Source organism: Nicotiana sylvestris, chromosome 5 (genome assembly GCF_000393655.2).
Source record: "Nicotiana sylvestris chromosome 5, ASM39365v2, whole genome shotgun sequence".
NCBI classification, from domain to species: domain Eukaryota; kingdom Viridiplantae; phylum Streptophyta; class Magnoliopsida; order Solanales; family Solanaceae; genus Nicotiana; species Nicotiana sylvestris.
The window spans coordinates 174,411,877-174,429,759 of NC_091061.1; the positions used below are offsets into that span (position 1 = coordinate 174,411,877).

At 35.1% G+C, this 17,883-nt stretch overlaps 2 protein-coding genes across 4 annotated transcripts; both read right to left on the bottom strand.

Annotated features, from left to right (window-relative positions):
- Positions 1-2,640: 2,640 nt before the first annotated feature.
- Positions 2,641-3,723, bottom strand: LOC104220577 (uncharacterized). The gene has a single exon (XM_009771470.2). It carries the CDS (start codon positions 3,721-3,723, stop codon positions 2,641-2,643), a length of 1,083 nt encoding a protein of 360 aa, XP_009769772.1.
- A 1,615-nt stretch (positions 3,724-5,338) lies between these two features.
- On the bottom strand, positions 5,339-17,443 carry LOC104220579 (uncharacterized). Of its 3 annotated transcripts, XM_009771471.2 has the most exons (17): positions 17,204-17,443; positions 16,878-16,971; positions 16,346-16,390; positions 16,038-16,205; positions 15,883-15,967; positions 15,641-15,747; positions 15,145-15,225; positions 13,144-13,196; positions 12,955-13,057; positions 11,210-11,347; positions 10,623-10,719; positions 9,102-9,324; positions 8,904-8,997; positions 7,733-8,731; positions 6,730-6,822; positions 6,347-6,612; positions 5,339-5,978 (listed from the first exon to the last, which is right to left on the bottom strand). In XM_009771471.2, the coding sequence occupies exons 1-17, from the start codon at positions 17,332-17,334 to the stop codon at positions 5,855-5,857; spliced, it is 2,901 nt and encodes a 966-aa protein (XP_009769773.1). In that variant the 5' UTR covers positions 17,335-17,443; the 3' UTR covers positions 5,339-5,854. The 3 variants fall into 3 exon arrangements, with proteins under 3 accessions (XP_009769773.1, XP_009769774.1, XP_070001774.1); XM_009771472.2 differs by lacking the exon at positions 17,204-17,443 and having other exon boundaries at positions 16,346-16,419; positions 16,878-16,967; XM_070145673.1 differs by lacking the exons at positions 16,346-16,390; positions 16,878-16,971; positions 17,204-17,443 and having other exon boundaries at positions 15,883-15,981; positions 16,038-16,127.
- Positions 17,444-17,883: the final 440 nt, after the last annotated feature.

The following is a 17,883-nucleotide window of genomic DNA, read 5'->3' on the forward strand; positions in this document are numbered from 1 at the left end:
GATTTGGTGCGGTTTATCGGTTTTCTTTGTACATCCCTATGTCTCAGAGATTACTTTACACAAGAAATATTGTATGCTCAAAAATAAAAAGAAGAATTAATCCAAATAGCCAGATGTGAAACTGTCTAAACTAAAAATAGATGGCGGATGTAAGTATGCAGGGGTGGATTTATAGGTTTAATTATGGGGCACGTGAACCCATGATCTTTCCGTAAAATTAAATATTTTATGTACATATTTTTTAAATTGGTATAATATTAATTGTTGGCACCCATGCTCTAAGAAGGTTGAATGGTGCACTTGGTAGAAGGCTGAGTTATTTACCAAGAGGTATAGGGATCGATTGCCACTATATATATTTGTCTCCTTTTTTTTTGTAGTGCACCCATCTACGAGAAATCCTAAATCCGCCTCTGATAATATGTGTATAACCAGGGACAAATGTAGCCCTATATATAGCAACGAGTTCAATTGAACTTATAACTTTCAACGCGGAGTACAAATTTGTGCGCAAAAATTGCAATAAATTGTAGATGTGAACTCATAACTTTAAAGATATAATGAGTTCAATACTAAGAACCTTAAAGTTTGAACCTATACAGTTTAAATTCTGGATCCGCTAAAAAAACGTAAACAATAAATCCGCCGACTATTTTTATAAAAATTGCAATATATTATTGATCTTTATAATATATTATGATGATAGGTAGGCAAGCCAATAGCCATATATATTGTCATTCAATTAGATATATCAATTGGATATGGTTCAAACAAACTTTGTGGAAATTAATTCTAAAAATAACCTTAAAATGAATGCGTCTCTTGTTCTTTGAAGTCATTTTCGAACTTCAAAGAATTGACATATCTTTCAAACCATAATTTGCATTAGGTTATGAAGGTGAACAAACAACACAATCCTCCAAGATTCCACAACCACATTTTATCCTAACTTTTGAATCCTTCAACATAAATTTCTCTATATATACTCAAATATAACCATACATGGATTTACACTTACCCATAACTCAATCCAAACAACAATTTCCACTTCCTTTAATTTCCTTAAGAACTCAAGTCATTCATTCCAAATCATCTTTTGCATAAATGGCCATTTTCAAGAATTGCTTTATCTTCTTCTTTGTCATTACTTTGTCCTTGACAAGCATTAGCCATAGCTTTGCAGCTCGTAGCCTATTGCAAATTTCATCTTTGCCACAACCTACAATGCCAAAAATCCCAAATATGCCCACTACATTGCCATCTTTACCAACTATTCCTTCAGTCCCAAAAGTTATGAGCATACCTCCATTGCCTGCTAATTTTCCTGTGCCAAATATTCCAACTACTATTCCCTCATTTCCCACTATCCCAAATATCCCAACCCTCTCACCACCCCCTTCAAACTAATGATCACACCAAGTACTTATCTTATATGTAATTCTGCATCATTAAGTTGTATCCTTGAGTTCTTTATTTTTATCTTTATATGGAGTATAATGTACTTTGGTCATTATTAATTTCTATAATTTGATTGTTAACTTTTTTTGTTTTTGTGAGAGCTTGTGTTGGGAGTCATGTACTTCCAAGATTTATGTCTTTATAGTTATATGGTGCATACTTGTTCTTGGTCTTTCATGGAAGAGTTTGTTACACACATCTTTTGGGATGCGGTCCTTCTCCCGACCCTGCGTGAATACAGAATGCTTCGTGCACCGCATTATCCCTATTTTTATTTGAGCAGAAATTTTAAAATAAACAGAATTAGTTGATGCTAAAATGCATAAAGTAACCAAAGGGCTTTGAAAGAAGTAACTACAATCACAATACTATGAAACTGGCCACTGGATTACTGAGGATAAAATTTAAAGAGTAGCCTAAAAAAGGGTCCATTTTTGCAAATGTCAAAACACTACTTCTCACCAGCACAGGAACCAGTATCCACCAAAACTTAGACTGATCAGAAGAAATAAGTATACTATGTTCTTTACTATTTGCCAAGAGCACCTTGTTCCTGCTGCAGCAATGAAGTAGAAAGAATTGCATACAAACAGGGGAACCACCAAGTTCCTACCTACTTTAAATTCAATAGTGTACCATATCATTACAAGAAACTTGCCTGAAATAAAGGTCCAAGTCAATTCTGTCATGTAGGCATATTTGCATCTTAATCAATAAAGACTCCTATCATTACTAGGACAGCCCAAGTGTATTAAGCTCTCACTATGCGCAGGGCCCAGAAAAGGATCGGACCACAAGTATCTATTGTACAAAACCTTATCCTGCATTTCAGCAAGAGGGTGTTTCCGCGCCTTGAACCCGTAACCTCCTGATCGCATGACAACAACTTTACCAGTTACATCAAGACTACCTTCACTCCTATCATTACTCATCACAAGAACCTTCTAAAGCTGTTTATACTAACTCAAAAAAGAACCAAAAAGCTACACATTGCAAGTCAATAATGAAAATAAAGATTCATGTCAATTCTCTACCATTTCAATCACATTTGCATTAGACATTTAGCATCAGTATCCACCTATTCAAAAAGGTGCCAATTTTGGTAACATTAAATTGTATCCCCCAACCCCCCAACAACAAAAATATTAGAAACATATTAACAGAGGAAAACAACTTCCTTAATCACTTAAAAAAAGTCTCAATATCTCCAATTCCCACATCAAAATCTTCTTCTAAACCAACATAGATATTATCATCATCTCCCACAAAAAACTCAACATTACTCTCATTAGTCTTAATCTTTCCTTCCACATTAACAAACTCAAAATCATCATTTTCATCATTTCCTTCACAATAAACAACCTCATTCATATTAACTCTATTCCCTTTTCCTAATACCTTCTTTAAACTCTTTGCCATCATTTTTATCCTCTTCTTCCTAGTACCATTACTTTTCACAAATGTCTTTTCAACCCCTAAAGTTTCATCCTTTATACCATTTTCACCCCCCTCTGCTACCACGTCATCATCATCACCATCAGAAATTTCAATAAACTCATCCACATCAAATTCATCCTCCTCTACTGCGACGTCATCATTCTTTTTCACAAAAGGTGACCACAAAGACTTTCCTCCTCCTCCTTCTAAACCCAAAACAGAGAACCCATAACAATAATACTCGCCCTTCTCCGCCACGTCATCCGGCGGAGGTGGACCCACAATAGGCAGCGCGTGAAACCCACGTTTACACTTGTCATTCTGACACCTCAGCAAACAATCCACGTAAACCTTAGGAAACTCATACACATAGTAACAGTACGGGCATACAGTCCAAAAATTAGTACCAGTTTTCCCGCCTTTTTTCAACCCGTCATCGAAACGGGTCTTATGGGTCGGCTTAGAAAGCACAGACCAAGCTTTAAGTACAACCTGAAAAGCCTCGGACGCAAAAGGATACTGATTTCTACTAGGGTTTAAGAGATTAGTTATATTCGTAAAGTTTGTTTTGATGAGTTGTTGATCTTGGGTATAAAGAGGAAGGTCAAGGACTTTATAGTAATTTGTGTCTTCGGCAATGGAGGAAAAAGAAAGGACTTTAGCTATGGCGAGGATTTGTGAAGGGGAAGGGTTATTTGGGTCATTTTGAATGGATTTAAGAGCGTATTTAATGGAGTCTTGGAAATTTCGATGTTGAAGAAAGGATTTAGAGGCAGTGAGATAAGTTTGAGCTTTTGAATAATTGGAGCTGCTGCCGTTTTGCTCCATATTTTTTTGGTTGCAGAGATAATAGAGAAGAAGGTGGAGGGGAGGAAGCTTAAGGGTTATTTTTTGAAGAGGTGAAATTTGGATGTTATCGGAAGAAAAAGTAAAATGACGATTTTGGACATGGAGATTTTGGAAGAAGGGTTTATAATTTTTTGCTACAAATTGCGGTTAAATTAGTGATTAGTGTAAAATTAGTTCAATTATATATAATTGATTTAACATGAGTTTACATTATATAGTACAAGTCGGTGTAAAAAAAATTTTACATTATTAGATAACCTAAATGATATGTATATGTAAGCTTTTTTAAAATATGAAAATACTTGCAGTGTAAATTTTTTATATATAATTTTAATGCAAATAATCAGCCAAATTCATTGTTTACTTTTTTTAGTCGATATGCATAAATTATACATTAATTATATATAATTATACACATATAATATATGAATTATACATATATTGTATATTCTGTGACTTTTGTTAGTTTAAGCGATTAGCTGGGCTGTTATTTGGATTAACTCTACGTAAATTTTTGACATTATAATTGGAAAAGAGTTTATTCAAATACATGCTTATTTTTGGGATTTGGGGCAGTATTAATAGTTCTTAATTTCTTTTTTTCTTTTTTTGTTCTAAAAAAGAATGGGTTTTGGAATATGAGAGTTAATCCATTTAATCACCTTATTTCATTTTTCTGGCTGAAGATTATGTAAGAAGTAATTATTATCGTAAATTTATAGTAGAGAAGTTCTTTTGAAAATTCTGCTATAGAAACTAGGGAAGTTGACGTAATTCATTCAAAAATTACATAATACGTAAACTCAATAAATATAAATTTTTGAAGTAGTATAATGGAAATGATTTAACATTTTATTTAAGTGGTATAACGATAATAATTAATGTAAAAGCCAACCAATCTAAAATTAATAACTATGAGGGTAAACTTGGTAACTAACCAAAGTGTGAGGACGTATAACTGTCAAATGCTTTCTTGGGCAGCAATTAACCCAAAAGGCTTATTCTTTCACATTTTTGGTTCTTGATAAGATTACTGGAATAGTGGAATTTGTGAGTGGTCATAATTTCTAAAATTTTAGTTTTAGTGAAGAGTTGAAAATTTATCAATTAAGCATCTTGTATTAACTCATAAACATCGAGACCAAAGCAAGGTCGAAGGCGTACTTTTGGATTAAACCAAAATCTACTTTATATATAGGGTGTTCCCTACTAATATATCACTATTTTCTTTTTCTTTTTTTGATGACCGAGAAATCCGTCTGGGACCGATCCTTTGGACCAACCGCAGCCTTCGAAACTCGGTGGATAATGAGCTCGCCCCTCTACCCATCTCCACTTAAATATCAGGCTTTGCTTTGCATGGTGTGAGGGCTTGAACCTGTGACCTAAGACACAAATCCACCACCCTTTATTTTCTAAAAACATATACATGTATATAACTATATATGAAGTTTTTGCCGAACTTTATAGGTGCTGGTAACCCCTCTCAATTTAGCATAGGTCCGTCTCCATTGGAGAGATATGACCAAGTACTACATATAAAACTAAAAAACCCATATGAATAAAAAACCAAAGAATATCACACTCACACAAGAAGTTCAAACATAGTTGTATTCATATCACTTTTGGTAGTCCAAAATTGAGCCATGAACAATCTATATTATGTATCCAAATTGATAAAAGAGAGAAAAATAAAAAGAAATACAACAATTTACAAAAGCCTTTCAAGACTAAAAGGTGCATTCACAGAGTCAACCTGCCACAGATATTACATTGAAAATGCCAAAACTTGTTCTAACCTATAGGAGAATAGCAAGAAAAAAGAATTCGATTAGTAATTAAAATCTACAGCTCAATATTTTCAGTTTTCTGAGTCAACTGTTTTGGCTGCTGTGCAGAAAAAGAATCATTTAACTGCTATGGTGTAAGTTTTCCTGTCAAATTTGTTCTGGTTAAAGTAAGGATCGCTATATAGAGAAAGCTAGATTGTGGCATAGCATGCTTCCTTTTAATCCACAACTTCCCCGGAACGTTCAGATCAGGTTAAAGGCTAAAGCAACTGGCATACCTCTTGGATCGGGTTAGTTGTATGTCATACTCTTTCTTGAGACTAGTTTGTATGAGTCTGCAACTTTTCACGGAACGCCAAGACCAAACAAATATAGATCACAGTTGATGCTACAACAGATACCCCAAGACAGACACAAACCGTCGTAGCACAAACGTACAAAAACCTGAACAAAGAAAGGTCACTTTAATCACCATGCAAATTCAAAATCAGATGAATAACAAAGGATCATAACTATTTTAAACAACTTGTCTTACAAAAAAAAAAAAAAAAAAAAAAAGGCCAGCCCGGTACACAAGGTATCCCTCGTTCACGCAGGGTCTGGGGAAGTGCCGCATCCCAAGGGTGTAATGTAGACAGCCTAACCTAATGCAAGCATTAGTGGCTGCTTCCGCGGTTCGAACCCGTGACCAATAGGTCACACGGAGACAACGGTACCGTTGTTTTACAAAGAAAAAGTTGGATATATGACAAAGCAGAATATATATATATATATGTGTGTGTATCTTGATTTCAACTTTTGGTGGCACTTACTTGGGAGAAAATACACTCCAAACAAATAAATGATTCCTCATTAGCAACAACACAATTGTGTAAGCAATCAAAAGAATGGAATTCAAGCCCAACGGAACCAGACAAGGAAAACTAAGTGTCCTCTTAAGCAAAGATCCGATGTCGCAACCACTTGTGTCCTTCACAGAAGTGTACATCACCATGCTAAGGAGGTATAACAATGGTGAAGCATATGTAATAATGAACATTAAGATGCCAGAAAGTATAGTCGAGTGGTTCAAGACACCCTGGAAATAAAATCAATGAGGAACATCAGATTCAATATGGATGATTTCCAATATGAAGCGCACAGAAACTTTAGCATGAAACCACAACATTAAAGATTTTTTGGGCAAGAGACTTACAATAAAAGCACCAGCAACATCGATTGTAGCTAGGGTGTTGGTGTTGCCGAGACCAAAATGGCCTGCCATTCCCATATAATAAAGTGCAGCCACCTGACACGGAAAAAGGAGAAAAATAAGACTTGTGATACTAGTATTGAGCAGTTAGAGTATCAAGAGTTGTTAATACCACATAAAATATTATGTATATTAAACAATAGTGGACATGACCAGACTAATTCAAGTTGAATGTTAGCGAACATTGAATAGAATTATAGAAATTGATAGCAATAGAGAAGCTAAACATCTATTTAGTTGTTCCAGAATCTAAAAGAGTTAAATGTCAACCCTCATCCAAGCAAAGGATATTTCCCTGCATTAGTACTAAAACAAATTCAGGATGAACAAAGATATTTGTTGAATTTCGTAGTACGGAAAACACAAGTATAATCATGGTCATCTTCATCAAATGATGTTTGCCTTTTTTTTCTTTCTTTCTTTTTTTTTGGTCATATTTTATTTGGTAATATTGATGATATTCTTGTTTTGCTTTCTTTTCCTTTAGTCATATATTTATGTTCTCATTACTCCCTTTGTTCCCATTTGAATTAACCTTATTCACTTTCCAACAGTCAACCAACTTTAAGAGAGATTAGTAATAGCATAAATGTAATTTTGACTATAAAACTTAAATATTTAGGGAAGAAACATCTAGGAAGATTATTACACGTTGTTTCGATAGTCAAAACATTATGATTTTTCTTTAAAAAATCAAAGATAAGTCTGTGTGAACTGGCGTGCTTTTTAGAAGAAATTACTAATATAGGACTATCCATGTTAATTGACATGTTCTGCAAATTGAAATGTTTTCGCAATGAGTTTGAAGATTCTTACTTTAAGGACAAGTTAGGTCTACTAGGAATTTACAAGTTGCTCGTGATATTTCAAAGAAAACATCGTAAATACAAAAAAAGGCAGAAGCAAAAAAGAGAACTTTGATGAATACTTAAAAGATCTAACTGACCTCAACCCATTGCCTGAGATGCTGGTCGGAACCGGAAGAATACCAAATGCTAGCTAGTACTTGCAAGAAGAGAGTTAGTACAGGCAATGAGTTTATGGGCTGCTGCAACAATAGCTGTAAAAGAGACCAATAATATACGTAACTCAAGCCAATCACATAGGCAGAATTCCTGAAACCTAAAACCCAAACCTTTCTTTGGCTGGGCAAGCGGACTTCATGCACAGAAAGCGTATGATTTTGGAGAGGTATACACCATGGTACAGCAACAACAATAGTCGTTGAACAGAAACCTAGGACGACATAAATTATCTGAGCCATTAAAGTAGCATCATAGCTACCTGTACCGAACGAAAGTTCTTGATATCTAATGATATAATATAGAACCAGAAACCCAGGGAACAAGTGCATTAAGGAAACCACAGTCACAATATTCCTTTTTGACCATTGGGACCACAGAAGAGAAACTAAGCTTATAGTGATTAGGAGGATACCCGACACCAGCTGGAAAAACTTTATATAAGTGCTTCCGGCTTGCTCCAAACATTTTGAAATGTCAGGAAGATGAGTCCAATTAACGCCACCTTGATGCCATCCTCTCAAAAGTCTCCCGGAAATGAGAATCACAAAAATTGAGCAAATCTGGATATAATTATTCCTCTTCTGACTCAAGGTAGCACTTGTATTTTGCTTTGTCCTTGTTGTGATATGCTGCATTACTTTTCGGAGAGATACCAAATAAAACGAGGATGTCACAAAATGCCATATGTATTGTTCTTCCTCCACCAGAGAACTCGATCCCATGCTTATGACAACAATAATAATTACTACCAGAATAAGAATCTCATCCAAATGCCACCATCGCAGGTCATTCTTGGCGTTAAAAAGCTGCTGATTCTGCTCAGAGAAGACTTGCTTCCCTAGAAGAAACAGAAGGCTTAGCAATATCAAACATGAAACGAGTATAGCTGCTACTCCAATTATAAGTCGGCCAACAGGTTTCTGAAAAAAACATAAAATAAAAACTATAAGAATATTTCAAAAAGGAAGTAATACTGGGGAATAAAAAAGTCGTGGAACACTCTTCTATTCACTAGGTCTTGCATGAGATAGTTATATATGGTCTACTACTTTCTGGAAATGCAAAAGAAAACTTTTATAAGGTTAAACTCACGTCAGTTGCCCTATGAGATAGCCACTCACTTGCAGTTCTTAAGAAATTATGATATGCCACAAGAATACTGTGACAATTGTCCTCATTAGCAGATCTACACCAAATATGAGAAGAAAGCAACACAAGAATTAGTATTTTCCCCAAATAAAAGTTCTGAGAAAAAGTGTGTCAGATAGCTTATTACAAACCGTCAACCACCTTTTCTCTTCCCCAGATTTCCACAATCTGTGAAGATCTGCAGCCTTCAAATACAAACAACAAAAGGTCTCTTCCACACTACTGTAACCTCTTGTTCGACCAGATCCATCATCCCTGAAGACGTCGCATAAGAAGTTTTCACATACTAAACCAGGTAATTGCGCTTCAAGTAGCCTAAGCAATTGCCAGGAATTCAACTCCAATAACCTGAGTTGTTGTTCAACTGAAATACTAGAAGAAAATGAGAGAGGAAAGTGACTAACTTTAGCCATATACATTTCAAGAGATGACGATAATACATGATTTTAACAAGAGTCACAAGACGATCACGAAAAATGACAGGACTAAAAAATATATTCAGACAACTATATATGCTGCTATTTATGTCTTCCATTTAATAGAAAGTGTGCCGCGATCAGGATATTCAATCTAGCCTGTTTTATCTTGTCGGACTTGAGCACCAAGGTTAATGATAATTTCGACCATTCCCATTAGCCTGAACCTATTCAAGGTACTCCAACGACAAGTTTTCAGGAGTCAAAGTATAACTTCTCAATATTAGGCTTCATAATATTAAAAATGCTCTACCCCTCCGGTATAGGGTAAGGTATGCATACACTCTACCCTCCCCAGACCCGACTAGTGGGATTATACTGGGTTGTTGTTGTATAATATTAAAAATGCATACTTCAATTTGATCCATGGTGAAGCCCATTTTACTCTGAGGAACTCCACCCTCGAATGAACTAGCATTCACTATCATGAGCCATCAGGGAAAACTCTCCATCTCAGTCATGTTAGAATTAAGCCCTCAAAATGTCCATTCTAGTATCCATCGTTAAATAAAATAGATGCCAATATCCAAAAGTGATTTTTTGAGTGTGGGAAACTGCATATAGCAGCAACCAGTTTCATTCTCCAGTCGAAAATCAAGCTAACAGCCTGTGATAATTTTCGAACCACAAGGCATATGTATAAACTGGGATTCTCTGAAAGCTTTCAAAAATTGTGAGGAACATAGGAAAAGCACCCCTTGTAAAACTTTGATTGCATCATTAGCAACCAAACTAGATTAAATTCCCTTTAACTCCCATGATTAAACATGACATATTTTGTGCCATCTCAACTTCACGTTCAATCAACAACAGCCAATAAGACTGCAGTCAGAATATATTAAGTAAGCTTAGAACCAGTTTGATAAAAGTGGAAACAATTCAGAAGTCTGGACTAGTCATTGGATGAATTACAGGTAACTTGAACAACTGTGCTAGAAACTTTTTCATTTGTTGTTCCGATACACAGAACCAGATGAAGAAAAAATACAGATTTCAATTCCTCAAGACCATGCCTCACTTGGGAATGCAGAAGGCAACAGGATTTCCAAACATAGGCTCCACAGATTCTCCTACTTAGATAGTCATCAACACAATGTAACACATATTCTGACACTTAACAATTATCACCAGAATATCAACATTCTATATGCCTCAGACATTAACAACATAAACTACCAAATCAGACCTGTTAATGATTTGAAAGTTTCTGCCATCAACATGCCAACGTTGTTCTTCGGTATTGGAACACCAAAAAGAAGAGCTAATGTTGAAGCAAGGTCCACCTGAAACACCAGATATATAAATATAAATAAATAAATAAGCTGATGATCGCATCAGTCTTATTAATGCAATTAAGGAAACCTGCAACTACTATCAAAGATATCTTCTTCTTTTTTAAATGAAAACCTCCTAAGCATTCAATAAAGACTATGGCATAAAATCACTACTCATAAAATTACTTTTGACAATTCTTATTCTACCAATCCTTTTATTTCGATTTCTATTTTGAAAAGCCAATATTGCATCGTTTTGTATTAACTCCACGCAAAACATGGGTGAAACACTAGCTATATGTTAGTGACTTTCTGCTAACTTGGCTATTTCTTAAAGCATACTAATCAGAATGGAGGTACTGCTGCCCTTATCCACCTAGCACAAATAACTGTTTCTTGAGATAAACACGCAAATGGTAAGAAATGGCTGTGATTCCAATTTCTACTAATGAAATTGTCCATTAAATATTCATCAACTGTAAAATTCATAGCCACATACCTGGTTGGCCTTATTAGGGGTGCCTGATGTACTTCCAAAATTTGTTGAACGAATAAAAAGTGCCAAAGAGTCAGTTTCCTCATATGATGATCCTCCGTGATTTCCATTTTCAGTCATTCCATGGTCACTTACTACCAACTGCAGATGGGTGCGTAATATAAAAAAGACAAGGGATTACCATTGTCAGGATATTGCAATATGGTATTTGTTGAGTAATTAAATGATATCTTCAAAAACTAGAGTATGCCACAGCACTTACATCATTCAACAGGAATATTAAGTGAGTACTGTCACATTACCATAGACAGATGTTAAGAAAGCTATAAAGAAGAAAAAAAATCTACATAAGCATAAAATTTCAGAAAAGAAAAGTAAACTGGTTTTCCTCCATTTAGCAACTACACATGGAGCTTGTCTGCCTTGATCCTGTTTCAGTGCTAAACGCTATATGGCTATAGAAACTTTTTCTGCAAATACATTGGCTGTGGGGCCAATCAAAATCCAAATCGTGTTTGGATCCACAGGTATGTCAAGGATGCGCTGGCTTATTGGACTAAACCGTAGTAACATTTTACCAAAGAAGCAGATAAGTCTAAATCACCCCCTTTGATCCCTTTTAGCAAAAAAGTCCTCGTCGCCCTGTGGTTTAAGAGAAAGGATTGTAGTTCTTAACATGGAAAGCTGGAACAGTAAGTGTTAGGATTGGAATCTTAGTGTTGGAATAATAGTTCTGTTAAATTCTTAAGTTAGATATAGTCCCTCATTGGACAAATATCATGTGTCTATTGTATTTGAGACCTACTTTTCTTCCATTTAATCACATGGTATCAGAGCCTCTATGATCATGATGAAGAGTAAAAAAGCTTATGTCAGGCCCGAGGCTTTCTGGAATTCTGCTATTCTTGTATCTTTTTGGTAAGTGGTCCAATGAAAGACACTTATATTTGGTGATCATTTTGCAGCACCATATCTATTTCGGGTGATTCTTTGGTGGCACTACGTTTCACTGTGTTTCTTTCCTTATCGATGGCATTCTGCACTGCACCTGTTTCCACCATTCCAGTGATACCGCATCTCTTTCCAATGACACCCCTATTTCCAAAACTATCACATCTCTAGCAACATTTCCAGCAAGATTCCACAGTTATGATTTTTCCACCATACTGCAGCGACTTCTTGTTCATATAATTTTTTGTGCCTACATTTTTTGTGCACATTACATGTATATATTTTATTTTTTCCTCATTACACTTTTCTTTACTAAATCTCACACTTTAATTACACTTTGCGCATAAAGCCCTAGCAAACTTTGGACCGTTTTGCATATGACAACAGTGATGTAGGTTTTACATTTCTCTTTCAATGATCCAAGATACAGTTATGAGTAGTCACATTGGAGAAAATCCAAAGGAATAATAAACACATGATGCCAGATGTCTCTACTATAATTGTATCATGACGAAGGCCTGATGCATTTTAAACAGTTGGTCTCTATCGGATTGTGAATCGCACACATTGTTATGATGTTAGCTGTAAGCTTCAGAATTAGTTAATTATTGAAAAGGGGAGAAGGAAAAGAAAAAGGCAAGTACTTGAATGTCAAAGTTAAAAGCAACAGTAATTGACCACTTGTTACTATTTCATATCTATAACAAGGAAATGCTCCTACGTCCGGAATATAGCAGCAAACTGTTAGCTTATTAAGTAATCTACACAACTCTTGGAGAGAAGGAAGAAGCACGAACCAAGAGTGTCCGTCCTTGATTATTATCATTTGTAGGTAAAGAATTTAGATCGATGGTCTTGATCACTTCATCCATCTCTCCAAGTTTGGGGGCCATCAGCACACTGTAATAAACACCCAAAGAATATGTTATGAATGAATTATCGTCTTTTTTCTTCAAAAACTCTATCCAAAAGTAACATGGCAACACCTATTGCGTCCACCAAGATGTCCAACATGATCCAAGCCAAGATAATGAAGAATCTGAAATAGTGCAAGCTTATGTTAAATCAAGTAGTGGCAAACAAAAAAGTAATTCCACAGAAAGAATCAGATGAACCATCAGCAACATGTTCATGGATCTCATATGATGCCTCATTTAGAATATAACTGACCAACGCAAGCCACATTCAGAAGGGAAATGATTTAGCCATTTTGATAGGAGGGATTACTTTCAGCTATTTTGAAAGGAAAATTCTGAACACAATATGCAAGATAGACTCTCTGTAAAATTAATTTAAAAGGATCTTGTACTAGAAAATCTAGGTGTATCTGCTAGTTCAATAATGATTTCCACGTATGTAGGAAACAATTATTCTCAAAAAAGGAAGCTGTTCAATACTAGAGTTAGTTGGAATTTGAAACATCAATCGGGCATGTTCACAAAACCGGCAATTAGGATGCAAATATAGTTATTCAATGGAAGGAGAACTATACATGTATGACCTTAGAATATAAGACATAAGAATCATGTTGAAAATTTGAGCTCTCAAAGCAACAGATTCTGGAACTAAATCCTATATGAAGACCAGTTCACTATATACTCAAGAAGGAAAATTTGTTTACTTCAGCATCTGATTAGTGGTAAAAATAGTGATAATCAGTTTGTAAGAAGCACTAGGTCCTCACTTAAACCAGGCAAAGAAAAAGCAATGCCTTAGAGGCTGAGTTGGCCAAAACTTAAGCGGCGAGGCCTTGCACTTTCGTCAAAAGCAAAGCATGTAGCGAAGATCACTTCACAAGAATAGCAAGTTCAATGAAGTGAGCTCCATTCACTTAACTTTCTACGTCGAGGAAAGCCCTAGGGGAGAGAAGCACTCTTCCTCTACTTGCAGCAATTGATCTTGATCTCTCTTTCCAATGCTAACCAAAACTTAGATTGCCTCAGTTTATGGAAGGAACAACTTTTCATACCGCTAGCTAAGCTAAAACTTAATTTGCTTGGGATAGGCATTTTCCAGATCACATGTCAAAGTATATAAACCTTGTTAAATTACAAACATCAATAATGATGAGATGACGATGAAACCTAGACAAAAGTACACAATAACGTGATGATGATAATGATGATTTCGTAGGCTGAGTTGGGATTAAGGACAATAATTACTGCTTATCGTTAGACAGAAAGCCAGCAGTTGCTTTCTTTCTTCTGGTTGCTGCCACTGGGTCTGCTTCTTCTTTAACTATATTACTCCTATTATGTTCTTTTTGTTTTCTCTCAGTTGATTTTATATACTAATTTTTTTTCCTGACTGCAGTGAGATTATATGACATATTCAGTATAAGGACTAAGCAGTGTTGTCAAAGGCGCTTTTAAGCCCTGAAGCAAGGTACAAAACATGTTGATCGCTTCACCTCGCTTAGTGGGTATTTCAGTGTCATCATCAAGGCTCTAAGGCATACTTTTCCTTTCCAATGAGTGTAATCCTGAAGAGGTGACACTAAGCAAATGATATTTCACTTTGTCGTAATTTTTTTCAATTTCTTTGTCCATACATTTGTTGTTCATACTTATAATTATTAGTTTTTGACTACATATACATATTTGTATTTTTTCTCCATTTGCGTCTTTCTTCGTTAAAGCTCACGCTTTATTTGCACTTTGTGCTTAAAGTCTCAACGGATCTTAGAGCTTTTTGCGGTTTTTGCCTTTGATAACACTGGGACTAAGCCCATATATACTAGATATTTGCTTGCCATTTTTTCTTGAAGACTGTGATGAAGTGTTGCTCATTGCGGGCCTAGGAGCCTTGTAGCACCGTATTTCCCAAAATTGAGAGACCTCCTATTCAGCCAAAGCAAAACTCAAAAGTCAGGATTGGGCTATATACACCAAAGCCTGATATTTAAATATCTACACATGCAACGTTTAACCGGTTCTAGAAAATGTCTTAACAAATAAAGGGTAGAATAGAAGGGACAACTAGATTACCAGAAGACTCCAGTCAGTGCGACCAAGTTCATCAACCAAGTGTCGAGATACATTTTGATCTACTTGGACAGTGTCTTTAACCTGCAGGATGAATTCCATAAGCAGCTAAACAACTTCAACTTTTCAGCACCACGTACAAGCAGATTTAAATCTTACACCTTAAGCAGCATTCTGATCTTAACCTAGTTGTAGATTACATCCTTCACCTCCAAGATATCCAATCCAACAAATAACTGAAAGAATGGTATTTCACTAGCATGGCTGAAGACACTTTCTATGTTTTCGCAAATCAAGTAAATTAAAGAGAATAAATGAAGGAAATGATACTCAAAATCACACAAAACTGGAAAGAAAACTAACTTAACAGATGAGTGTGACAGAACAAACTACACAAGCAAAGGGGAGAAAATAGCTACACCACCACAATAGCAAAAGGAGAGAAATAAGTGTTATTGAATAAGAATGCTTCAACTTCCTGGTATTAAAGCAGACTTACAAAGAAACTGCTAACGCCATCATGCCTCGAAAACATTCCAGGAAACAATTTAAGCCATGTGTCATCACCATGCATCACGATTTTCCAACCAACTTTTAGAAATTGCACTGTAACAGGAAGAGAAACCATGGGCCATGTTAAGGCATCTAATCTGTAAACCGCTTAATCAATTAATAAACTATAACTTAACACGGATTTTCTACTTTATCAAATAGAATCTTAACAAGGATTTTCCAACTAACCAATTATGTTGTCATCCAACAGAGCTTGCGTGTTGAAATTGAAAGCAACATCCAGAAATCCCCCAACAGCACCAGAAACCATGGCCTGCAAACACACAACTATTGAGAAGCCTACTTTTCCAAACAGAAAGTTTCTCCAAAATCCTTTTGGTTACCTTCAAGCGAGGCATTGTGACAGTGGGAGGTGCAGCCTTCGCATGATAACCAATCGCCCTTCCCTTACTCAATAATGATTGAGTATATGGCATAGCTTCCTTGAAAGCTTTCTGCGGAGGTTGACCATCTTTCCCAAGAACGAATTCGGCTGGAAGACCATCAATGACCTAAGAAATTTGATTTTATCAGCAAAAAATATAAGCTTTATTCCTAACAAGAAAGCATGGCAACATCCAGAAGTTGCCCCCTAGATTTCAAACATCACTAAAACACTTTTGGGCAAGATTAAACTAACAAAATCACTCACCATGAGTATCAAGCGGTCAAATAAAGGAGGCACCAAAGACAATTCCTGCAGTTTTACCAAATTCACGACCATAACTGTTAAGGGCAAGAAAACAATGGCATCAAATGTACACCAGAAAACAACATAACATGCTATTGGAACATACATTCCTGTAAAATCTCAAAAAGTTTCAAACTTTCAAGAACCTTAGCAAATTTTGTAACATGCCAAATTGTATTTATAATAACACACACAATAATACCTAATGTACACCAGAAAACAACATGGCATGCTATTGGAACAGACATTGTAAAATCTCAAAAAGCTTCAAATTTTCAAGAACCTTAACAAATTCAGTAACATACCAAATGGTATACAATTATGCATAATACACAATAAAATATGTTATATATAGTACTACTTCATATAAATGGGATAACACAATATCTAAGCTGACACAATATGAATGAATGAATTCTTTTAACTACAAATATAATCTTCTTAATCCAAAAATCCCTTCCCCAAGCCACGAAAAAAAAAAAAGGAAACCAACCTGGTACAAATATTTGAGCTGACTTTCTGATAAATTGGTGGTATTCTGAAACTTAGCTGAATCTGCTCCAGGTTGATAAAAACTCTCTACCCCACTGGAAAAAAAAAGGTCTTTTCTAAATTAAAACAATGCAAGAAATTTAAGAAAACAATAAATAATACCTCAATTCTTGGATTTTCTAGAATGCAAATGAAACTCCCAACCTCTTATAAGAAGAAGAAGAAAATATGAATACAAAATTACATTCTTGAATTCTCTAAAATGAAACTAAAAAATCTAATTTGTTTCATTTATATAAAATGTGAAAGGAATTAATTGTTGAGTACCTGAATCCAGAGAGTGCTGGCTTTACAGGGAAGAAACCAAGAACAAAAACAGCAAGGCCAATTACTTGGATTAAAACAGCTAATACTGTAATTACTGTTAGCTTTTTACATGTTAATGAAGATGAATCCATTCTTCTGCTTCACTCTGTGTGTGTGTGTGTGTGTTTTCTTCAAGATCCTGAACTCTCTCTACTGTTGGGTCACATAACTGAGCTACCGTTTATGTTCTGTTTTTTTCCTTTTAAGTTTTACCCCTTCCTTAAAACTAGGGGAGTAGAAGAATATTTAAAAGACTGTTTAGAATTTTTATTTCTTTATATCTTATACTTTAGTCTTTAACAAATAATTATGATAGGTTCTTAATACTTTCAGTTTTGTTTTATGGAATAGTATTTGATTGAGCCAAAAGCTTAAGAAAAAATATTTAAAAATTAGAAATTTATGGTGATTAACATGTCATGACATTTTTGTGCCTATAAAATATATCATTCAGGATAAAATAAAAAAATTAAAATAAAACTATTTCATAAAATAAAAAATATATTATTTTTTTAGACTAAAAAGGAAAAAATATTACATAAAATAGAACAAAGAAGTATTTGATAACATGCCACGTCATAATGCCACATTGGCACCATTTGGTATATATTAATGCCATGTGGAAGCGTACATAGGAGGAA

Bases quoted from the DNA above. Each gene is read 5' to 3' on its own strand.
- LOC104220577 (XM_009771470.2), bottom strand. From the start codon at position 3,723: ATGGAGCAAAACGGCAGCAGCTCCAATTATTCAAAAGCTCAAACTTAT.
- LOC104220579 (XM_009771471.2), bottom strand. From the start codon at position 17,334: ATGGATTCATCTTCATTAACATGTAAAAAGCTAACAGTAATTACAGTA. The intron at 16,972-17,203 runs GTACTCAACAAT...TTTTTTTTCCAG, and splicing joins CCAGCACTCTCTGGATTCAG to TGGGGTAGAGAGTTTTTATC. The intron at 10,720-11,209 runs GTATGTGGCTAT...CTGGTGTTTCAG, and splicing joins CCCCTAATAAGGCCAACCAG to GTGGACCTTGCTTCAACATT.